The sequence below is a fragment of the Chrysoperla carnea genome, chromosome 2 (assembly GCF_905475395.1).
Source record: "Chrysoperla carnea chromosome 2, inChrCarn1.1, whole genome shotgun sequence".
NCBI lineage: Eukaryota > Metazoa > Arthropoda > Insecta > Neuroptera > Chrysopidae > Chrysoperla > Chrysoperla carnea.
In genome coordinates, this window is record NC_058338.1 from 48,956,151 (window position 1) to 48,974,542 (window position 18,392).

The window sequence follows — 18,392 nt, forward strand, 5'->3', positions numbered from 1 at the left end:
CTAAAAAACTCTGAATTTCTCAACGTTTTTGGGGTGTCTCAATTCAGACTTAATAAGTCTGGATAACTCTGAATTAGATAGTCCAAAAACGTTGAGAAATTCTGAGTTATTCAGAAATCTTAAGAATTTTCTGAATTCCTAAGACTTTTACATTTAAATTTATTCTTCTAATATTTTTTTCACTGGGGTAATTACCATTCGGTTTCAGAACTCTAAAAGTTGATTCGTTTTTTTTTTTTACAAAATATTGAAAATCACACCTTTCTTTTTCCCACCCTGAATTTTATTACTGTAGAAAAATCTTGTGTTGTGTATGTTTAAAAGAAAATTTAAATTTTTAATTATACTAATTCAAAATTTTATAAAACAAATAGATAATGTTCTTAAATCTGAGAAAAATGTTCATTCTTTGTACTTGAAGATAAATTTATTTTGTTTGGCTTAATAAAAATTATAAAAATATCATTATTAATATTGATAAGTAATTTAAATACCTTCAATCCATAATCAAGATTGTTCTTAAAAATAATGAGATCCAGGTCTGTCAAGACTGTCTTTACAGCTACAAGTTACATAAAAATTTTGAGCTCTTCATTATACCCTGTATATATGAAATGAATTAAATATATATAAGAATAAATACTTGTCATAATAAAAATTAATTTTTGTGATAGTTGAATTCAAAAAAGAAGATAATTGGATAAAAAAAATCATCCATAATCTTGAAACATACAATTTTCTATGGTGTCAGGAGGCTGACATTCCATCATTTAAAGAATTAGAAAAAATAATGTTTACGTTTTTTTATTCAATTATCTCTTTAATCGAATATCATCTTCGATAAATATAATAATATAAATATTCAATTCATCAATTTTTCAGTTTATCCTTCAATTAAAAATTTTTCAATTCCAGAAAGAAGTCTATCCTTTTCAAAACAGGGATTCTTTCCAACCGTTTTGAAATAACTGTCAAACTACACTTGGTCCTAATCCTAAATAATAAAATGAAGTATATATCAGGCAATCAGATTTTAACGCTCAATTTTTTGGTCCATCAGCTTAAGAAATTCAACCTTTGATTTTCAAATGGACTTTATATACCTATATTTTTTACAAATTTTAAAAGTACTTGAGCTACCGTAAACAGTTAATTATATTCTCGTAATTGTAATTGTCTTTGAAGGATCCCTAAATAAAAAAAGTCGAAGTCTGGTTGAAGAGTAGCGGCACCACTACCAACTCTTTTTTTAAAGGAAATTCATTTATTAAAAAAATGCTTTTGAAGCATTTTGAAATTTTTATATCCCTAAGTTTTTAACGAATTTTTAAGAAATTAAAAATTTTTAAATTTAAGGAATTAAAAAATAAAAAAGCCAGATCGTTCAATCGACCCATCGGGTCAATGTTAACTAGATTGTTGCAAATTCTAAAGTAAAGCTGACTGACACATTTTTGTTTATTTTGTTATAAACAAATAAAAATCGTTATATATTTTAAATTTTTTTTAATTTTGTATCCTATTTTTTCTTTCAGAACAAAATTATCAATTAATTAATTATTTAGTAAAGCTAAGTATTAATTTAATTATATTGTTATTAATAAGTCGGGTGGTTGTGTAGGTATAGTACTTGCCTATGAAACCAAGGTACGCTGGTTGAAACCAAGGTACGCAGGAAAAATGAATTTTTCCTGTTGTTTAAATTTTCCACTCTTTTTGAAGTTTAAATTATTTATAAATAACGTCAATTATACATATGTCATAAATCACAATTCAGACAGGGGGTGGGAATTTAAATAATCATAAATATATCTTACTCGTTAAAATCATGTTCTCTTGTTACAAAATAATAAATATATACAATATGCTAAAAAGCTCCGCGATCTTAGCACCTCATGTGCGGAATTTCGATTGACCAATTATACCATCTGAAAGGTCAGAAATTGGTCATAAAAGGTCAGTTGGTCTCATTAATTGGTCATCAGAAAATTTTTTATTAAAGATTTTCAAGGTCAATTAATAAGTTTAGCACCTCATTCGCAGAAAAAATAAAAAACTTCACCTATGCGCGATCGGGAAGCATTCGCTGATAATTGGTCAGCTAATATAAATAATTGGTCAGTTTAATTTAATATTAAAAAAAATTAAAAAAGTTGTCTCTGTCGTAACGCGCATGCTTTGAGCCGGATGGTTTTATCAGGACAGTGAGTACTTACGCACAGCTCTTCACTATAAACCAGACAGAGTAGGGGGAATATTTTTTTTATAATTTTTTACTTTTAAAAAAATGAATTTTTCCTTTTATTTAAATTTTTCACTCTTTTTATACCATGTATATATGAAATATACATAGTATATTAAGTTTAGTCCCAAGTTTGTAACGCTTAAAAATAATGATGTTAGTATAAAAATTTTGTCATAGGTGTTCGTAAAATCACCTAATTAGTCCATTTCCGGTTGTCCGTCCGTCCATCCGTCCGTCTGTGGACACGATAACTCAAAAACGAAAAAAGATATCGAGCTGAAATTTTTACAGCGTACTCAGGACGTAAAAAGTGAGGTCAAGTTCGTAAATGAGCATCATAGGTGAATTGGGTCTTGGGTCCGTAGGACCCATCTTGTAAACCGTTAGAGATAGAACAAAAGTTTAAATGTAAAATTTTTTTTCATAAACATCACTGTTTACTCGTGAGGGCGCCAATTAGGCGGAAATTTTATAATAGGTACTATACTTGATTATCAGTTATGTATGTGTCACATGTTTGTATGTGTAATGTGATAAATAAATCAACACTGACTATGCATGGTATTTCAACAATTAACTCAGTCAATTGTTTGTTTTCACTTGTATTATATATATTTGTACATATGTCACCTATAAAAAATTTGAATGAATAATAATAATGGTTATTTTATATAGTAAAAAATCAATTTTCGGGATAACGTTTTCAAATTAATATAAATAAATAAATATCGTTATATATTTTAAATTTTGTTTTATTTTATTCTATCCCATTTTTCCTTTCAGAACAAAATTATTAATTAACTAATTAATTTTTTTTTAGTAAAGGTACAAACAAATTCTTATAAAATATAGGTGAGATAAAGAAGTTGGATTGTAAATACGTAATATTCTTTTTGGATTTTTATTTTATTTTTGTGTGGTATTTGGTTTGTAAAAAAAAAGCTGATGCAAAAAAATTTTTTTAAGATGAAATTAATTATATGGAATTATGTGCAAGTAATTCGTAAATAGTTTTTATGTATTTTGATTTCATTTAAATAAAGTTGAAAACTCAAACCCTGTTTTTATTTTATTTTTCCCCATCTCTCTGTAGCTATACAATATTATTTCAGTTAAAAATAGGTAAGTATTTCGAACTTCACGATAGGTAAGTATTTCAAACTTCGTTTGCCATTTTTTTTTGTAATAATACTACTCAAAATTTTCCGAAAATGAGTTTTACTTTTTGTTATAATTTAAGAAAGTCGAAAATATGAATATAATTATTTATTAATACGAATAACAGAGCCCTAATGGTATAATGGTTAGCGTATCTGACTTCGAATAAATAGTCCCTTGGTTCGAAACTAGGTGAGGACATATTAAAAAAAAGTTAATTAAATCTTTTAACAAAAACTGATTTTTATTTTCATTTTTTTTCAAATTTCCACCACAGCATGTTTGCCTAGTAAATGATGAAAAAATTAGTTTTTTTTCGTTCAAAAACTTCAATTTTTTTCACATTTCTACTAGGAGAACATCAAGGACGGACGGAATAAGTAGTACCTGATAGCAAGGTAATTGTTGTCACCTCGTAAGTCAGAAAGTTAGTGGTCTGCACACCCGTGTTTGGTGAGTGTGACCTCTAGTGGGCAGACCAATAACTTTCTGCCAAAATAAAATTTTAGACTTTCGGGGTGAAAACACTTACTCACCTTTCTCCTTATCAGGAACTACTAATTCCCACTTATGTTCTCCTAGTACAAATGTTGAAAAAATTTTTTCGAAATTATATTATTTTTTGAATATATTAAACTGACCAATTATTTATATTAGCTGACCAATTATCAGCGAATGCTTCCCGATCGCGCATAGGTGGAGTTTTTTCAATCTTTAATACAAAATTTTCTGATGCTGACCAATTAATGAGACCAACTGACCTTTTATGACCAATTTCTAACCTTTCAGATGGTATAATTGGTCAATCGAAATTCCGCACATGAGGTGCTAAGATCGCGGAGCTATGCTAAAATAAGAAACTTTTTAATAGGAGAACCTGTCATATAGTTTATCTCACTCATATTCTCCTATTACAAAATATTAAAATTTGTATTTATTTATAAAATTAAAAGTCTAAGACTAAAATTTGAAATTTTGTAACAGGAGAACATGTTATAACTTTATTCCACTTTTTTATAACATATTCGCCTATTATAAAATATTTAAAAAAATACTTATTTTGCTTGCTTTTTAGCTGTACATGCTAAAATTTATTATTGTTTTAAATTATGAAATTTTATAAAAAAATTTTAAAGAAGAACATGTTATTTCACCAAAAAAATTAATTATGTTAATCCCACTTTCTTACTTATGTCATAAATCACTCTTCTGTCAGGAGGTGGGAATTAAAATAACAAAATAATTTTTAGTAAATAATAAATAAACAACGATCTAACAAATAATTTTAATTCTCAACCAATGAAGAACAAACAACAAACAATAGACTAAAAAACGTTATTCCGAAAAATGATTTTGTACTGTATAAAATAACCATTATTCATTCATATTTATTTTAGATGAAATTCTATCACTTTTATATAATAATAATAATAATAATAATCAAGGGTGTCCCAAGATTAACGTCTCATTCCAACTTTTTGCGTTAATTTTGGAACACTCCTTTATAAAACACAATATATATACTTTCTTATAAATACTACTAACTAAACCATAGAGATATGAAGATAGCGAACGCTAATCTGTAAGTGGATGCGATATGCGAAGCGAGAGAGAAGACTGCCAGTAAGCTCCCCTGTGTTCTTGTCTATTACATAAAATTATACTTACTAATACATATAATAAGTATACATGTACATATGATTATATTAAGTATAAATCTACATATGACAAGGACACAGGGGAACTCACTGACAGTCTTCTCTCTCATTCATCATACCGCATCCACTTACAGGATAGCAGATCCCTCGCGTTTTGTATGTATAGAATTAATATTCTATGGACTAAACAGGTAAGGTACGAAGGTACGAGAGATTAATTATTAATTATTTTGATGTTACAAGTTAATAATTCGTACTAGTTAAAATCAAAAGAAGACCCGAATTCAGTAGTCACAATTTCGATTACCAGATGGCAATACTTGTACCATTTTTTAAGGCCAATAAAAATATTCAAATTCAAATCAGATAAATCCCGCCAACTAGAGATAGAAATGTATACTATTGTACAAGAAGTGGACCGCTTCTTCAGTAGTTCCATTTTAGGCCTCTCGATTACTTACCATTTATCAATACTTTATTTATTTTGCAGTAAGTATACTTATTTATTTACTCGCTGAGAGTGCTGACAAAGTGCACCAAAAGTTGAGCAAATACAATGGGTGCATAAGATACACAATGCGATTAACGTAAGCTAAAACACACAAAAATTGCACTTAAGCGTAAGCGTCTAAAACGAACACTTATTCGGACATGCTTCAAAAGTTTAAATCTGGAATGGAAACATTTTAAAATTTTCTGGAACATTTTAAATCATTCTCAAACATTTCAAACCATTATTGCAAATTTCGAAAATGCTGAAACATTCCAGATCATTTCGGACAATCTAGAAAATTTTAGAATATTCTGGAATATTCCTGAAAATTTCTTATACATTATACTGTCAGAGCTCATCAACATTCAAACTTTAAGCGACTTAAAAATCTGGCATTGAGTGACATTTTATGTCGCAAGGAGCTGAGCCTTTACTCTCTGACGCAATAAACACTACTCAAAACATGTTTAACTCGATTTGTAGGAAAAGTAAAATTCTGACAATTTTGTAATACTCCGGATAATTTACGACCAATTTTAATTTTAAAATTTTCTGGAATATTTCTGCAAATTATAGAACTTTCAGGAAATTTCTAATACATACATCGAATATACTTCTGTTTGAAATATACCACAGTAAATAATATAGTTTATCCATAAAATCACATGGTCCATTTCCGCTTGTCTGCCTTCTATCATCCCGATAACTCAAAATAAAAAGACACATCGAGCTACATAACTTTTATAGCGTGCCCAAGACATAAAAAATGAGTTCGCAAAAGAGCAGCATATTCAATTGGGTCATAGATCTGTAGGACCTACCTTGTAAACCGTAATAGGTAGAATATAATTTTAAATGAAAGAACTTTTCCCAATGGAAAATAAACAACTTTTGATTAAAACATTGTTTTCCCATGAGGGCACAAATTAGGGCAAAAATTTATAGTTTCAATATTCTCCAAAACTATAGAAGATGCAGTTGAAAATTTAATTTTAATTCTAATTTTATACCAAACCCATTGGATTATATTAATAGGTTCAAGAGATTACTTTTCCTGGTAGTATTTTATTGTTAAAATTTCATTTCGAAGTATTGCTCTGATATTCCATCACTGTATTTACAGGATATTTTATCAATTAATTTAGTTTTTTATTTTAACTTGTTATCAAGAGTTTTTTACTTTATACAAAGAGTATATTGTTAATTGTAATAATTGTAAAGCAATTATTCAATGGACATTGAATAAATTAAAATTTATAATTTATCGCTAATTGGTTGTCCACTTGTTCAATAATTCAAGTTGAAATATAAATTAGTTGTACCAACATTCTAATAATTATGAATGCAAACAAATATAAATATATATGTTTTCAATAATTCTATTAACATGTTTTGTGAAGAAATGTTTTAAATTATTAATATTATTTACCACTGAGGGCGCTAATATGATAGTGCAAAAATTATGCTGATAATGTTTTAATAAAAAAAATGTTACTAAGGCCAATTTAGTTTTACTCTCAACATTAGTCTACTTTATTTTTATTCGGCCATAACTTTTAATTTAGTTTAAATTAACAGTTTTTTGCGTATCGAAATCTCATTTGTCTGGAAATGGTTCATACTCCAATAAATGAGGCGAAAAAAGACAAAATTTCTAAATTTTGACCTATAACACCGATTCTGATTGACCTATAACACCGAAATTTGAGATTAAGCTTTGTTCACCCTCTAAATCAGAAGTTAAACGGAAACTAAATCAGAAAAATATATGTTGAAAATGGTAATGGATATCGATAAAGCGATGAAATCTAAGCAAAAAGTTATTGGCGTTTGAAATTCGGAGTATATAACGTTAAATAATTGAAAAATTGAACGTTTTTTGAAAAAGCTACAAATCCTAAATAAATAAATCAGCTTAATGTTTAAGCAATTGGCAAATACGTGAGATATCGATACGCAAAAATCGATCGTCAATTAGCCAGCTTATTCAAAAATTAAAACAACAAATTTTCCACCAATGTACTAACAATTCAGAAAAAAAAAAGTTTAACCTCCTCAAAAATTTGGTGTTTTACGTTTCAATGTACGCAGAAGATTCGTAAAATGCAAGCACAGACGAAACCCTAATAGTGTATGAGCTTTTTTTTCCACTCGAAATTAATTTGCTAGTACCAAAGGGAAAGTTTAGTACCCGGAATCAATATTTACATTTATGATCTATTTAAAAAAGTTTTTTAAATATAACAATGGAAATATACTCTCTCCTGATAGTTTAAATTGGAACTACCGAAAACGTGTCCACTCTCAGTTATCAATAGCACGGTTATTCTTACACACAATTTATTATTTTTGAGAGTTTAAATAGTAACAGCTATCGATGTTAAGTGTATTTATTTTGCAATTGAAACATTTAGAATCTTACTTATTTCTCTTATGGGCACAATATTTTCTGAGCATCTATAATTAGTTTCGATTTTTTTATTGTCTCGATTTTATCCCACCTGGATCGAAAGTTCGGTCAGCTTAGTTAACGTGCCACGGAAAAAATATAGGACGTCGCAACCAATAAAAGACCTGCTATTGTCTCCCGAACCGAAGGCGAGAGTTTTGAAATGTACTACTTTCCTACCTAGATGGGTAATACAATATTTCCACTTGTACTTCGCTAACGTAAACATCATGGTCGCCTACAATAAAGAAAAAAATAATTTCAAAAATTAATACATAACACACTCCTCATGCTACCATTGACCAGTGGTACGGTAAGTGGTAGAGTATGATTTAAAATAAAGGTTTAACGGATCTAAAATTTCGGATTTGAATATGGATACGGATATATTTATAATAATATTATAAAAGTTTCGGTTTCGGGGCTTCATAGCCATCTCTATTATATAAAATAAATGCACTCACGCAGTACACTGTCGAATTGTGTATAGTTACTTTTTTTTATCTTTTTGTTTAATTTTTAACCGCTGCTATCCGAAATTATCCGAAACTTTTATCGGATTCAGTAACGGTTTATTTATGGTTGCTTGCCTTCTGGTAAGTAAACTTTGTCTCCATATATAGTTGCTGTCTAACAGACAGCAATACCTTTCAGGAAACTAAGAATGATTCAATAAGGTAAAAATGACCTGAGGTACTATATCTTGTCCTATGTTGTACGTATTTAGAGGTTTTGTTTCATTCATACAAGAGTTTTTAGACTGGTTTCTCTCACTTTTGATATTTGTAAGGAATTATACTATAAGAGTATAAAAATTAGAGCCGCCACAGATATTGTAAAAATCTTCTACTCATAAACGTAAATGAGAAAGCAAAATATATAAAAAATGTTTCACATCTTTTGCACATCACAAATTGATTTTAAATTTCAAATGAGCAGATAATTAAGTTAAAGTAGTATCTAATCAAATGTTTCAAAGAAAAACACTGATTTTTAAGCCTTGAATTAATAATTCATAATAAAATATATAATTGTATTTTATTTAATTATAATATTAGATAAAATATGACTAAAAACGATGAATCCAATAATATATATATATATATATATATATATACAGTAGTCCAACAATGTCCCGCTTATACTCTATGCATATAAACGCAATTGAAGGCTTGTATATATTTATTTAACTAATAATTCACGGAAGTTTTTATATTCAATTATTTTTTTTATTAATTTCCATTTAACTTAATTACTTTATAGCTTTTTTAATCACTGTGTAATATACATTTTCAATTCAAATAATATAATTGTTTAAATTTTCATTCTATTTGAGAGATAATATGTTAACGCAGTACTGGATTTTTCAAATTATTCTTTTATTCAGGTAATTAATATTTTAACAGTGCTCTTAAAAATTAATTAAAAACAATTAAAATTTAAATTACTTTTTTAGTTTTATTGTTGATAATGTGACTAGTGACAAAAATATTAAAAATGTGCTTCCAAGTAATTATGTTAAGGGTACGTATCTATTCTAAAAAAATTTGTGTAATAATAGTGATAATAAACGATAAAAGTTCTGAGAGATGTCCCACTTTGTCCTTAGCAACGGCCCTATATGTCTAGTCACTAACCAACTGATCTACACAGTCAATCTGTGAAAATGATGTTGCAGGATTCTTAAGCCGTTTTCAACTTCATGATAATCAGCCATTAAGTTCATTTTTACATTCGTTAATAACTTTTGTTTCAAATATGGGATATTCAATTTTCATTTTAGATTAAGAATAATCACAACCTACGATATTTTATGTCCCATCTTACCCCATTTTACCTCTACCTCAATGAATGGTAGAGGTAAAATGTGTATTACAAAAAGGTTCTCTTGATAAGGAATAATTTATTTCATAATTAAAAACAGATTCAATAAAAAAAAGTTAAATTATGAAAAGTTTTATGTAATTGTTTAAATACTTAAGAGACAATATTATTCTGGACTCAAAATTTCTCGTTAGAGAAAGAATGCAATTTGAACATAGATCATTCGAATCATATTTTTAATGTCCAATATTACGATACTGATAGAGCCGAATATATTTTTTTTTCGCCCAAAATGCATTTTGTACGCATATGTAGGACGTTATGTGTTAACAACAGGTTTTATAGCCTGTAATATGTTAACAGTATATTAAATTTAGTTTAAAGTTTTTAACGCTTAGAAATATTTAATGGTAGAAATACAATTTTAATATAGGTGACCATAACATGCATGATTAGCCATTTTCATTTGCCCGTCTGCTTTCTCGTTCATGAAAACGATAACTAAAAAATGAAACAAGATTGCGAACTGAAAATGATACAACGTGCTGACTATCTTACAGCGTGAATTCAGCCAGAAATTAAATATGAATCGCTATGGCTCTGTTCCTTCAAGAGTAATAATAATAATAATAAAGCTAATAAAGCCAAGTTTTTATTATACTCCCTTTCTTTTTGTTAAATTTTTTACCGAGTTGGATCTCGGGAAGAGGGATAAAAATCTATCCAAATTTTTTTCGGTAGACAAGCAGACACTACGAGTGAGAAAGTACGAAAATGCGTTGAGCTAAGAATTATATTGCAACAAACCGTACACTTCCAATCTGTTCTAATGGCCGAATACCTTTTTTTTTTAAATCATTTGATTTGCGTGCCCCGCCTTGTACTACTATTTCACGTTTATATTCGATATGAATTCCTATTTATTCCAACGCTTGTAGCGATTAGTTTAAAAAACTGCCTGAAATTTCCAGATTCTTGAGAAATTCAAATTAATTTCCCAGACAAATATTAAACATACTGTATGTATATATACACACATATTTGGACTTTTTAAAAAGTTTTTCACCCTAATATGATACCGAAAATCAAATTAGATAAATTGTGGTGCTAACCTAGCGTTCAGCAGAGTTCTGATGAGAGTTTAAAATTTCTTAGCAGAATAGGTAAAGTTCTTGATATTGTAAAAAAAAAGTTCCGGTCTTTAAGACATTGAAAAATGTTAGTGCAGGTTATCAAGGTCAAATGGAAAGGTGGCGGAGTCTTGAGTTTCTTGGAAGAAAAGGAAAATATATTGGTATTTTTAGCATTAGTTCACCCTATTAAGACGCCGAAAATCGAATTTAAAAATTAACGATGTCTTTTAGAACGGAAATAATTTGAAAAACTATCAAGCGCTCCTCCTTTTCTGACAAAGAATTCAGAACTCTGCTATCATAATATTGGCTAACGTAAAGTTAACACAACCAATTTTCAAAGTCAATTTCCGATGCTTTATAGGAGAGAACTAGTTTTGAAAACTACCAACAAATTTTCTTTCTCTTCCAAGGAATTCAGAACTCTGCTATCTAAATATGGCGGTGCTAACGCAACGTTAAGTTAGCAATTGCATATTTTTTAAAATTGTAATCATCCTATTTAAAATATTCAAAACTTCCAATCGATATGAATGAATTTAAATTGGATTTATTCGAAAATATCCTATTAATTTCAATCGAATTCTTAAATTGGATATTACTACAATATTCGATGTAAATAATTTTTTTTTTCAGAAATGAGACCGTCATTAAACAAAAGTGAACCAGTAATGGTTGACTTTAGCATATATGTTGTAGATATTAATTCAATAAACGTTGAAGATATGGATTTTCGGTAAATTGATTTTTATAATAATAATTATTTATAAGAAATTTTTACCAAATATAAAAGTTCTCACGATTTTAGTATTGATATGTTCGTACGACAAAAATGGACAGAACCGCGTTTACGTATAACTGATTCAATATTCGAAGAAGGTGATGATTATGTTACGTTACCACCAGAATTTTTTGATAATTTATGGCAACCAGATCCATATTTTTTCAATTCAAAAGTTGTTCGTAAGTATACATTTATATTTTAGTTATTGAAATAAATACCACGATACTCGAAATAAAAGTGTATATTAAGAAATTTTATTTAAAAAAACATACAATTGTCTTACATTTCGCTAAATATGGATATTTCGATTGCAAAGCAGCCGTCGGCAGTAGCTAAATTTTTACATATAGTACACTACAAACATTCAACTCATAGATATAAATTACGGTCTTCTAGTAGGTTTGATAGAAGTATTTCAAACCCACTAAAAAGTTTTGTTTTGAAAATAAAATTTTTTTTCGATTTTGTGATTTTTTATTTGATTTTTGTAAGTGTTACTGTAATTATTGGTAATGCTTTACACATTTATTTTTAACTTTGTAAAGAATGTTTGTTATGTGTTATATGAATAAATTTAGCTACTGACGATGGCTACGTCGTAATCGAAATATCGATATTTAGCGAAGTGTATGCCTGTTGTATGTTTTTTAATTATAAAGAGATAATCGGCGATGTGGATATTACTCATCGTTTCTACTGACCTATTTCATCGGCATTTTTTTGAGTTAATAAAATTTAATTATTTCACACATTCAGCTAAGTCTCCATTCAAATATTGAAGCTGCAGAGACTCGAAGTCCCATGTTACTATCAGAAAAATACTGATACGGTACCATTGTAACTTGTTTTCCCAATTTAAGCACACCTCACTAAAGCCAATATTTCCACTTGCGAAACAGTCGTACAGTTCAATCTTCACTCTTCTCGAACACTTTCCATGTCATGATGTCACGGAAAGGTTTGCTGCTAATTCTAAATAGTTTTTTTCTCGTCTGGAACACTTTCCATGTCATGATGTCACGGAAAGGTTTGCTGCTAATTCTAAACAGTATTTTGAAAGAAAATAGTCCTCTCCTAAACATTATTTAAAATTACAGAAATTGCTGCATTAACACATAAATATTCATCAGTGACATTATATCGTAATAAAACCGTATCATATACAGCTCGAATGCATGCTATTGTTGCCTGTCAAATGGAATTTAAAAATTATCCAATGGATATACAAATCTGCCCATTATATATTGAAAGTTGTAAGTCATAGAATAGATTTGCTGATACACTTCATATTTTAAAATTTAAACTTTATTCAGTTTCATATAATATTAAAAAAGTACGATTTCGGTGGACTCAACCAGGAGTCACATTAAATCCCGAATTGAAATTGTTACAATATCATATTGGATATCCATTGCAATTAGATGAAACTAATGATTATATGCAGGAAAAAGCAGGTATGAAGATACTTATTGTATAAATTCTTTACAAAACTTTTCACAAAAACAGACCATAATAATAGAAAGGTTTCGATATTTGTTTCGCAATCGATTTATACTTTGAAATAAACGAAAATATCTCAGAACAGTATTAACAGATGTGTATTGAAGTTACGTAATTCATTTTTAAGTAAAATGAAAGTTTATAATTGCTTCAATTAACCCCATAAAATGTAACGCCACCGAATTTTTTACTTGCTTGTATTAATTTAGTGCGTTAGCCAAGTTCATAGAAGTCACTACTCTACTATATGTAATGTACATATTATGAGACAGACATTTTAAGTATAGTTAAAAGTTTATATGAAAAACAAAAATTACGGCTCGCCAGAAAAATCATGGTTTGTCGCGAGTGAGTTCGGTGAGCTCGCTCAACTCTTGAAATCGACTTACCAATGAATGAGCCTTTTCTTTTTTTTTTGTACGCTCAATGTTGATTGGAAAAAGTCCAAAAAATGACTTTTGGAAAATCTACTACAACCTTTTAAATATATAAATCTCATGATTTGGCCGCCGATTTATGGTGTAATTTCGCTAAAAAAATTTTAATTTATCATTTCACATTTGATGAAAATAAATCACTATTCCAAACATTATTTGTACAAAAATCGCGAGGTATAACTTCCAAAGCATTATTATTTTTTAAATATTGTCCAACAGTGAAAACGCATTCTGTTTTCGTATAGCCCTCTATTTTAAAAAACTCTAAGCTGCCACACGCCACGCATTAGTTTTTTCATTGTTAACACTTTACCACGCAAGTAGTAAACATTTTAAAAAGCCTCGGCTTCCAGACTAGTAGCGTTCCTGGAAAATTCGCCATCTAATTTTTGCACTTCAATTCCATAATACTATCTGTTTATGTGTAGAACTGTCTGTGGATGTCTCAAAAATTGTTTGTTAAAATATTTAATACTTGTTTCAGAAAATTTTTCCCGTTTGATTGTTTATTTTAGATTTGAACGTCATATTGGGCATCATTTAATACAAACATTTGCACCATCTGGCCTGGTTGTTGTCTTGTCTTGGTTTAGTTTCTATTTAGGATTAGATGCAATACCTGGACGTGTAACATTACTTGTCACATGTATGCTGACGTTAGTAACAATGTTCACTGGTTTAAAAAGTGACATTCCTCCGGTTGCTTATGTAAAAGTAAGTTATTTTTCTAAAAATATTTAATCCCTTTTTCTCATTAGAATCTTAAATTTCATTAATACATTCTTTTATAGGTACCGTAGTACCTTGTACCTTGTCACAGCATTGTCGTACAACTACTACTAACGCCTCTCATTTACTGAAAATTACAAGCTGTTACAGAGATAAAACGCTATAAATAACAACAGGTTGATGCCTTTCAAGAAAACTGTATATAAGTATTAAAGAAATAGCCGAATAGATTAGGATTCAATTTATGAAAAATGCCGATAGTTTTGATACGAAATTTTTTAAAAGGGAGTGTTCCAAAAATTCACTTACAATTCTTCGTTGAAAATAGTCAGTTCCCGTAATCGTCAAACATGTGTTGATAAACAACAAGTTGCTTAATTGATTTACATGTTTTGTTGTATTTATTTAGAGGTTTAAATTCTCACCATTATCTTTTTAGTGAAAATGATATTCCGAGGCTGATTATTTTTTAGTTTAAAGCAGAGTTCGAAAATATCCGATATTTATTATAAATATCAAAATATCGGATATTTTTGATATATATCCGATATATATCAAAATTTTGATATTTAAAAAAAACAAAAAATTTTATTTTATTAAGGTACTTAAAATCACACAAATGAATGCAAAACATAAAATATTCGTCTAGATCTGGCAAAATCAACTAAAAATCATAAAATTTTATAAATAAAACTCGAACACATAAAACAATTTTATAAATTCTATTCAGTCAATGGTCATACCTACACTTAAGTAACAAAACAATAATTATTACAAATAATAACTTTAGAGTATAATCAGTCTATTACCTAATTATCAAATCAGTCGTCAGTCATTCGTAATAAACTGTTATCAAATAAAAAATGTCGTATTCATAATTGTGCTTGGTTAGACTTCAAGAAGAAAAAGGTAGATCATCTTCCGATTCTGAATCTTACTTAAACTTACTCTTGCGTTACGAACTTTTTCTGACAAGACACGATTAGAACTTAGTATTAGTATGTTTTAACTCTACTAAAATGCCATCAAAATTTGGGAAGTAGAAATACAGTAACAAACGTCAAAAATTACTAAATAACATTAAATATTTTTAATCATTTTTGTATTGATATATATCATAACAAGTGAAAACAAACAATTGACTGAGTTAATTGTTGAAATACCATGTATAGGCAGTGTTGATAACTCTGTCACATTTCACATACATACATATCTGACATATTTAACTGATATTCTCATATAATGCGCAAGTGTTGATGCGCAATCGTTTGTTTTTTTTGACGTCATGTAAATAACAAAAGATATTCACTTTGATATTCCTATATTAATACATACTATAAAATTTGTACCTAATTAACGCCCTCGTGGGTAAACAGTGATGTTTACAAAAAAATGTTTCAAACAAAAGTTGTTTATTTTGTAAGGAACATTTTTTATATTTAAACTTTTATTCTATCTCTAACGGTTTACAAGATGGGTACTACGGACCCATGACCCAATTGACCCATGTTGCTCATTTACGAACTTGACCTCACTTTTTACGTCCTAAGCACGCTGTAAAAATTTCAGCTTGATATCTCTTTTCGTTTTTGAGTAATCGTGACCACAGACGGACGGTCGGACGGACGGACAACCGGAAATGGATTAATTAGGTGATTTTATGAACACCTATACCAATTTTTTTTTGTAGCATCAATATTTTTAGGCGTTACAAACTTGGGACTAAACTTATAATACTATGTATATTTCATATATACATGGTATAAAAATTCATGTGATATATATCGGACAAAGTTATATAAATTTAGCTTTGTAAAAAGAATTTACTGTCATAGTAAATATCATTTAAGCAGGATAATTCTGTCGGGAGAAATATAAAGTTAAAATAACAGAAATTATCATCTTGTTCTACCTCCTGAAATTTGTTGCCTCAATTTTGAGATAGAAAACTAAATAACTTTACTTTGACGTAGAAAGCATAGATAGTTGGAAAAGCGAAAGTTTTTTAAACTTCATCTGATCCATTACAGCCTAATAATCAGAATCACGTCTAATTTTATGAAAATTCAAATTGGAGTTTGGAGAAGCTCGGTAAGCAAGCCGCAATGTTGAATTTGACTTGTGATGTTAAATTAGAGTTTAACACGTAACACGATTTAAATCATTTTCAAAATTGCCGAATTTCATGAATAATGGCGATTTCGTTTCGGATAAACATACATCATATCCTTTCTCTGAAGTCTGCTTCTGATTAATTCGCATTAATTCTGTACATGAATTCTACCCATGCATTAAGCTAAAAGCACTATTATAATGGCAAATTTGGAACCGAGCTATAAAGAAACTTTCAGTCTAATAGCATTGTGTCTGAAGAATGCTTACGTTCTTTGGATAACACAAACACTGACTACTAAGCATGACCTAAAAAACACATATCTATGTCCTATATATGCTGCTAGATCCTCTAGGTCCTATATATGCTGCTAGATCTTTTTGTTTTGTACGTATGCGTATATTTATCGATGTCGTTTTTGTACGACTTTGTGGTTTTCGATGGATGAGAGGCCTAGTATAGTGGTAATAAGTATATATATTTATTTAACTTAACTTTCTAACTAGGCATTAGATTTATGGATGGCAGGATGTATGGTATTTGTGTTCGCAGCTTTAGCCGAATTTGTAATAGTTAAAGTTCTGGATGTGAAATATCAATCACGAAAAAATATGATAACAGATGCTTCTCGATTGATACCAATGGTATGATTTATTGATTTTATTTTGAAAATTAGTCACAATAATTGAAATTTTTTAGCAAATGCCACCACCAAATTGCTCGTTTATTGATAAACGCGCAAATTCCGTTTGGGATGGTAGCAATATTCGATTTACACAACGACATTCAGCAACAAGTGTTGGAAGTAATCCAACATCGTATTTTTTAGATTTATCTTGGATTGATCATGTAAGAAATTTAAAATAAAAAGTGGAGGCGAGATATCTCAAAACAAATGCCGTTGTAGAGTCAATTTTTTCTCATTATTCTTTTGTAGTTTATTTGTTTGAATAAATTCCAAACTATACTTTTTATTCGTTTTGATATGGCAATTGTTTTGAAATATTCTGACTTCAAAACTTACAATCATTGTATATTGAACTTTTTGAACTTTTTAGGCTACTGGTAAAAAGAAAATTTTATGGGAAGAGATTGATAGATCTTCAAGATTGGTATTTCCAGCTTTATATGTACTATTTTTAGTAGTATATTGGCCAGTGTTATTGTTTAAAAATACATAAGTGATAACAAAATTTCAACTGTTCTAAATTATAAATAAATATTATTTTTATAAAAACAATTTTAAACAAATTTATTTTTGTATTATGCAATTCCAAGATATGAAAAATTTTTAATAAATGGAATGAAAGTAATTTTTGAATGGGTGTAGACTGGCTCCTATACGATCAAACAATTTGTGTTCTGCACTTATTTATCAAATTTATTTCAAACTGGGTTATGTTTATCAAATTAGTTGCCGTAAAAGTGCAAACCTTGCTCGAATTAAAATGTGATTCTCAAGTAATTCTCATAACGTGGAAATTGCAGTTAGAAGATATTTTTAACAGTTGGCTTTTGGGTAAATTATAAAGCACGGAGGAGCGGAAAACACATTCAAAACAAAATTACATGTGAAAACAAATTATACATGCCGTTAAATTTGAAATATAAACATGATTTCTCTTTCGCACACTGATAAAAAGTTCTATAATCGCCATGTGTTATAATCACCTTTATTATGTTCCTTTCACGTAAGAGAGAAAGAGAGTATGTGCGCTCATCGTAGAAAAGAAGTTCATACTTACTTTTTTTCAATATGTTATAAAAAAAAAAGTTAAGAAACAGGAATATTCATATTTCTGTTAAAAAACTTAATGATTGTATACAATTAAGCGAAGAATTTTTATAAACGAAAACTGTGTTTTTTAT

General features: G+C 28.8%; 1 protein-coding gene across 2 annotated transcripts; it reads left to right on the forward strand.

Annotated features, from left to right (window-relative positions):
* The first annotated feature begins 9,317 nt into the window (after nucleotides 1-9,317).
* On the forward strand, nucleotides 9,318-17,714 carry LOC123293375 (glycine receptor subunit alpha-4). 2 transcript variants are annotated; one of them, XM_044874171.1, is made up of 10 exons: nucleotides 9,318-9,390; nucleotides 9,460-9,527; nucleotides 11,597-11,696; nucleotides 11,754-11,923; nucleotides 12,842-12,997; nucleotides 13,058-13,198; nucleotides 14,166-14,395; nucleotides 17,030-17,167; nucleotides 17,223-17,372; nucleotides 17,582-17,714. In XM_044874171.1, exons 1-10 carry the CDS (start codon nucleotides 9,347-9,349, stop codon nucleotides 17,702-17,704), a joined length of 1,320 nt encoding a protein of 439 aa, XP_044730106.1. In that variant the 5' UTR covers nucleotides 9,318-9,346; the 3' UTR covers nucleotides 17,705-17,714. The 2 variants fall into 2 exon arrangements, with proteins under 2 accessions (XP_044730106.1, XP_044730107.1); XM_044874172.1 differs by having other exon boundaries at nucleotides 11,769-11,923.
* Nucleotides 17,715-18,392: the final 678 nt, after the last annotated feature.

Coding starts and splice junctions, on each gene's coding strand:
- LOC123293375 (XM_044874171.1), top strand. CDS start 9,347: ATGTTAACGCAGTACTGGATTTTTCAAATTATTCTTTTATTCAG. Junction 11,697..11,753: donor GTTGAAGATATGGATTTTCG/GTAAATTGATTT, acceptor CAAATATAAAAG/TTCTCACGATTTTAGTATTG. Junction 12,998..13,057: donor CCCATTATATATTGAAAGTT/GTAAGTCATAGA, acceptor AACTTTATTCAG/TTTCATATAATATTAAAAAA.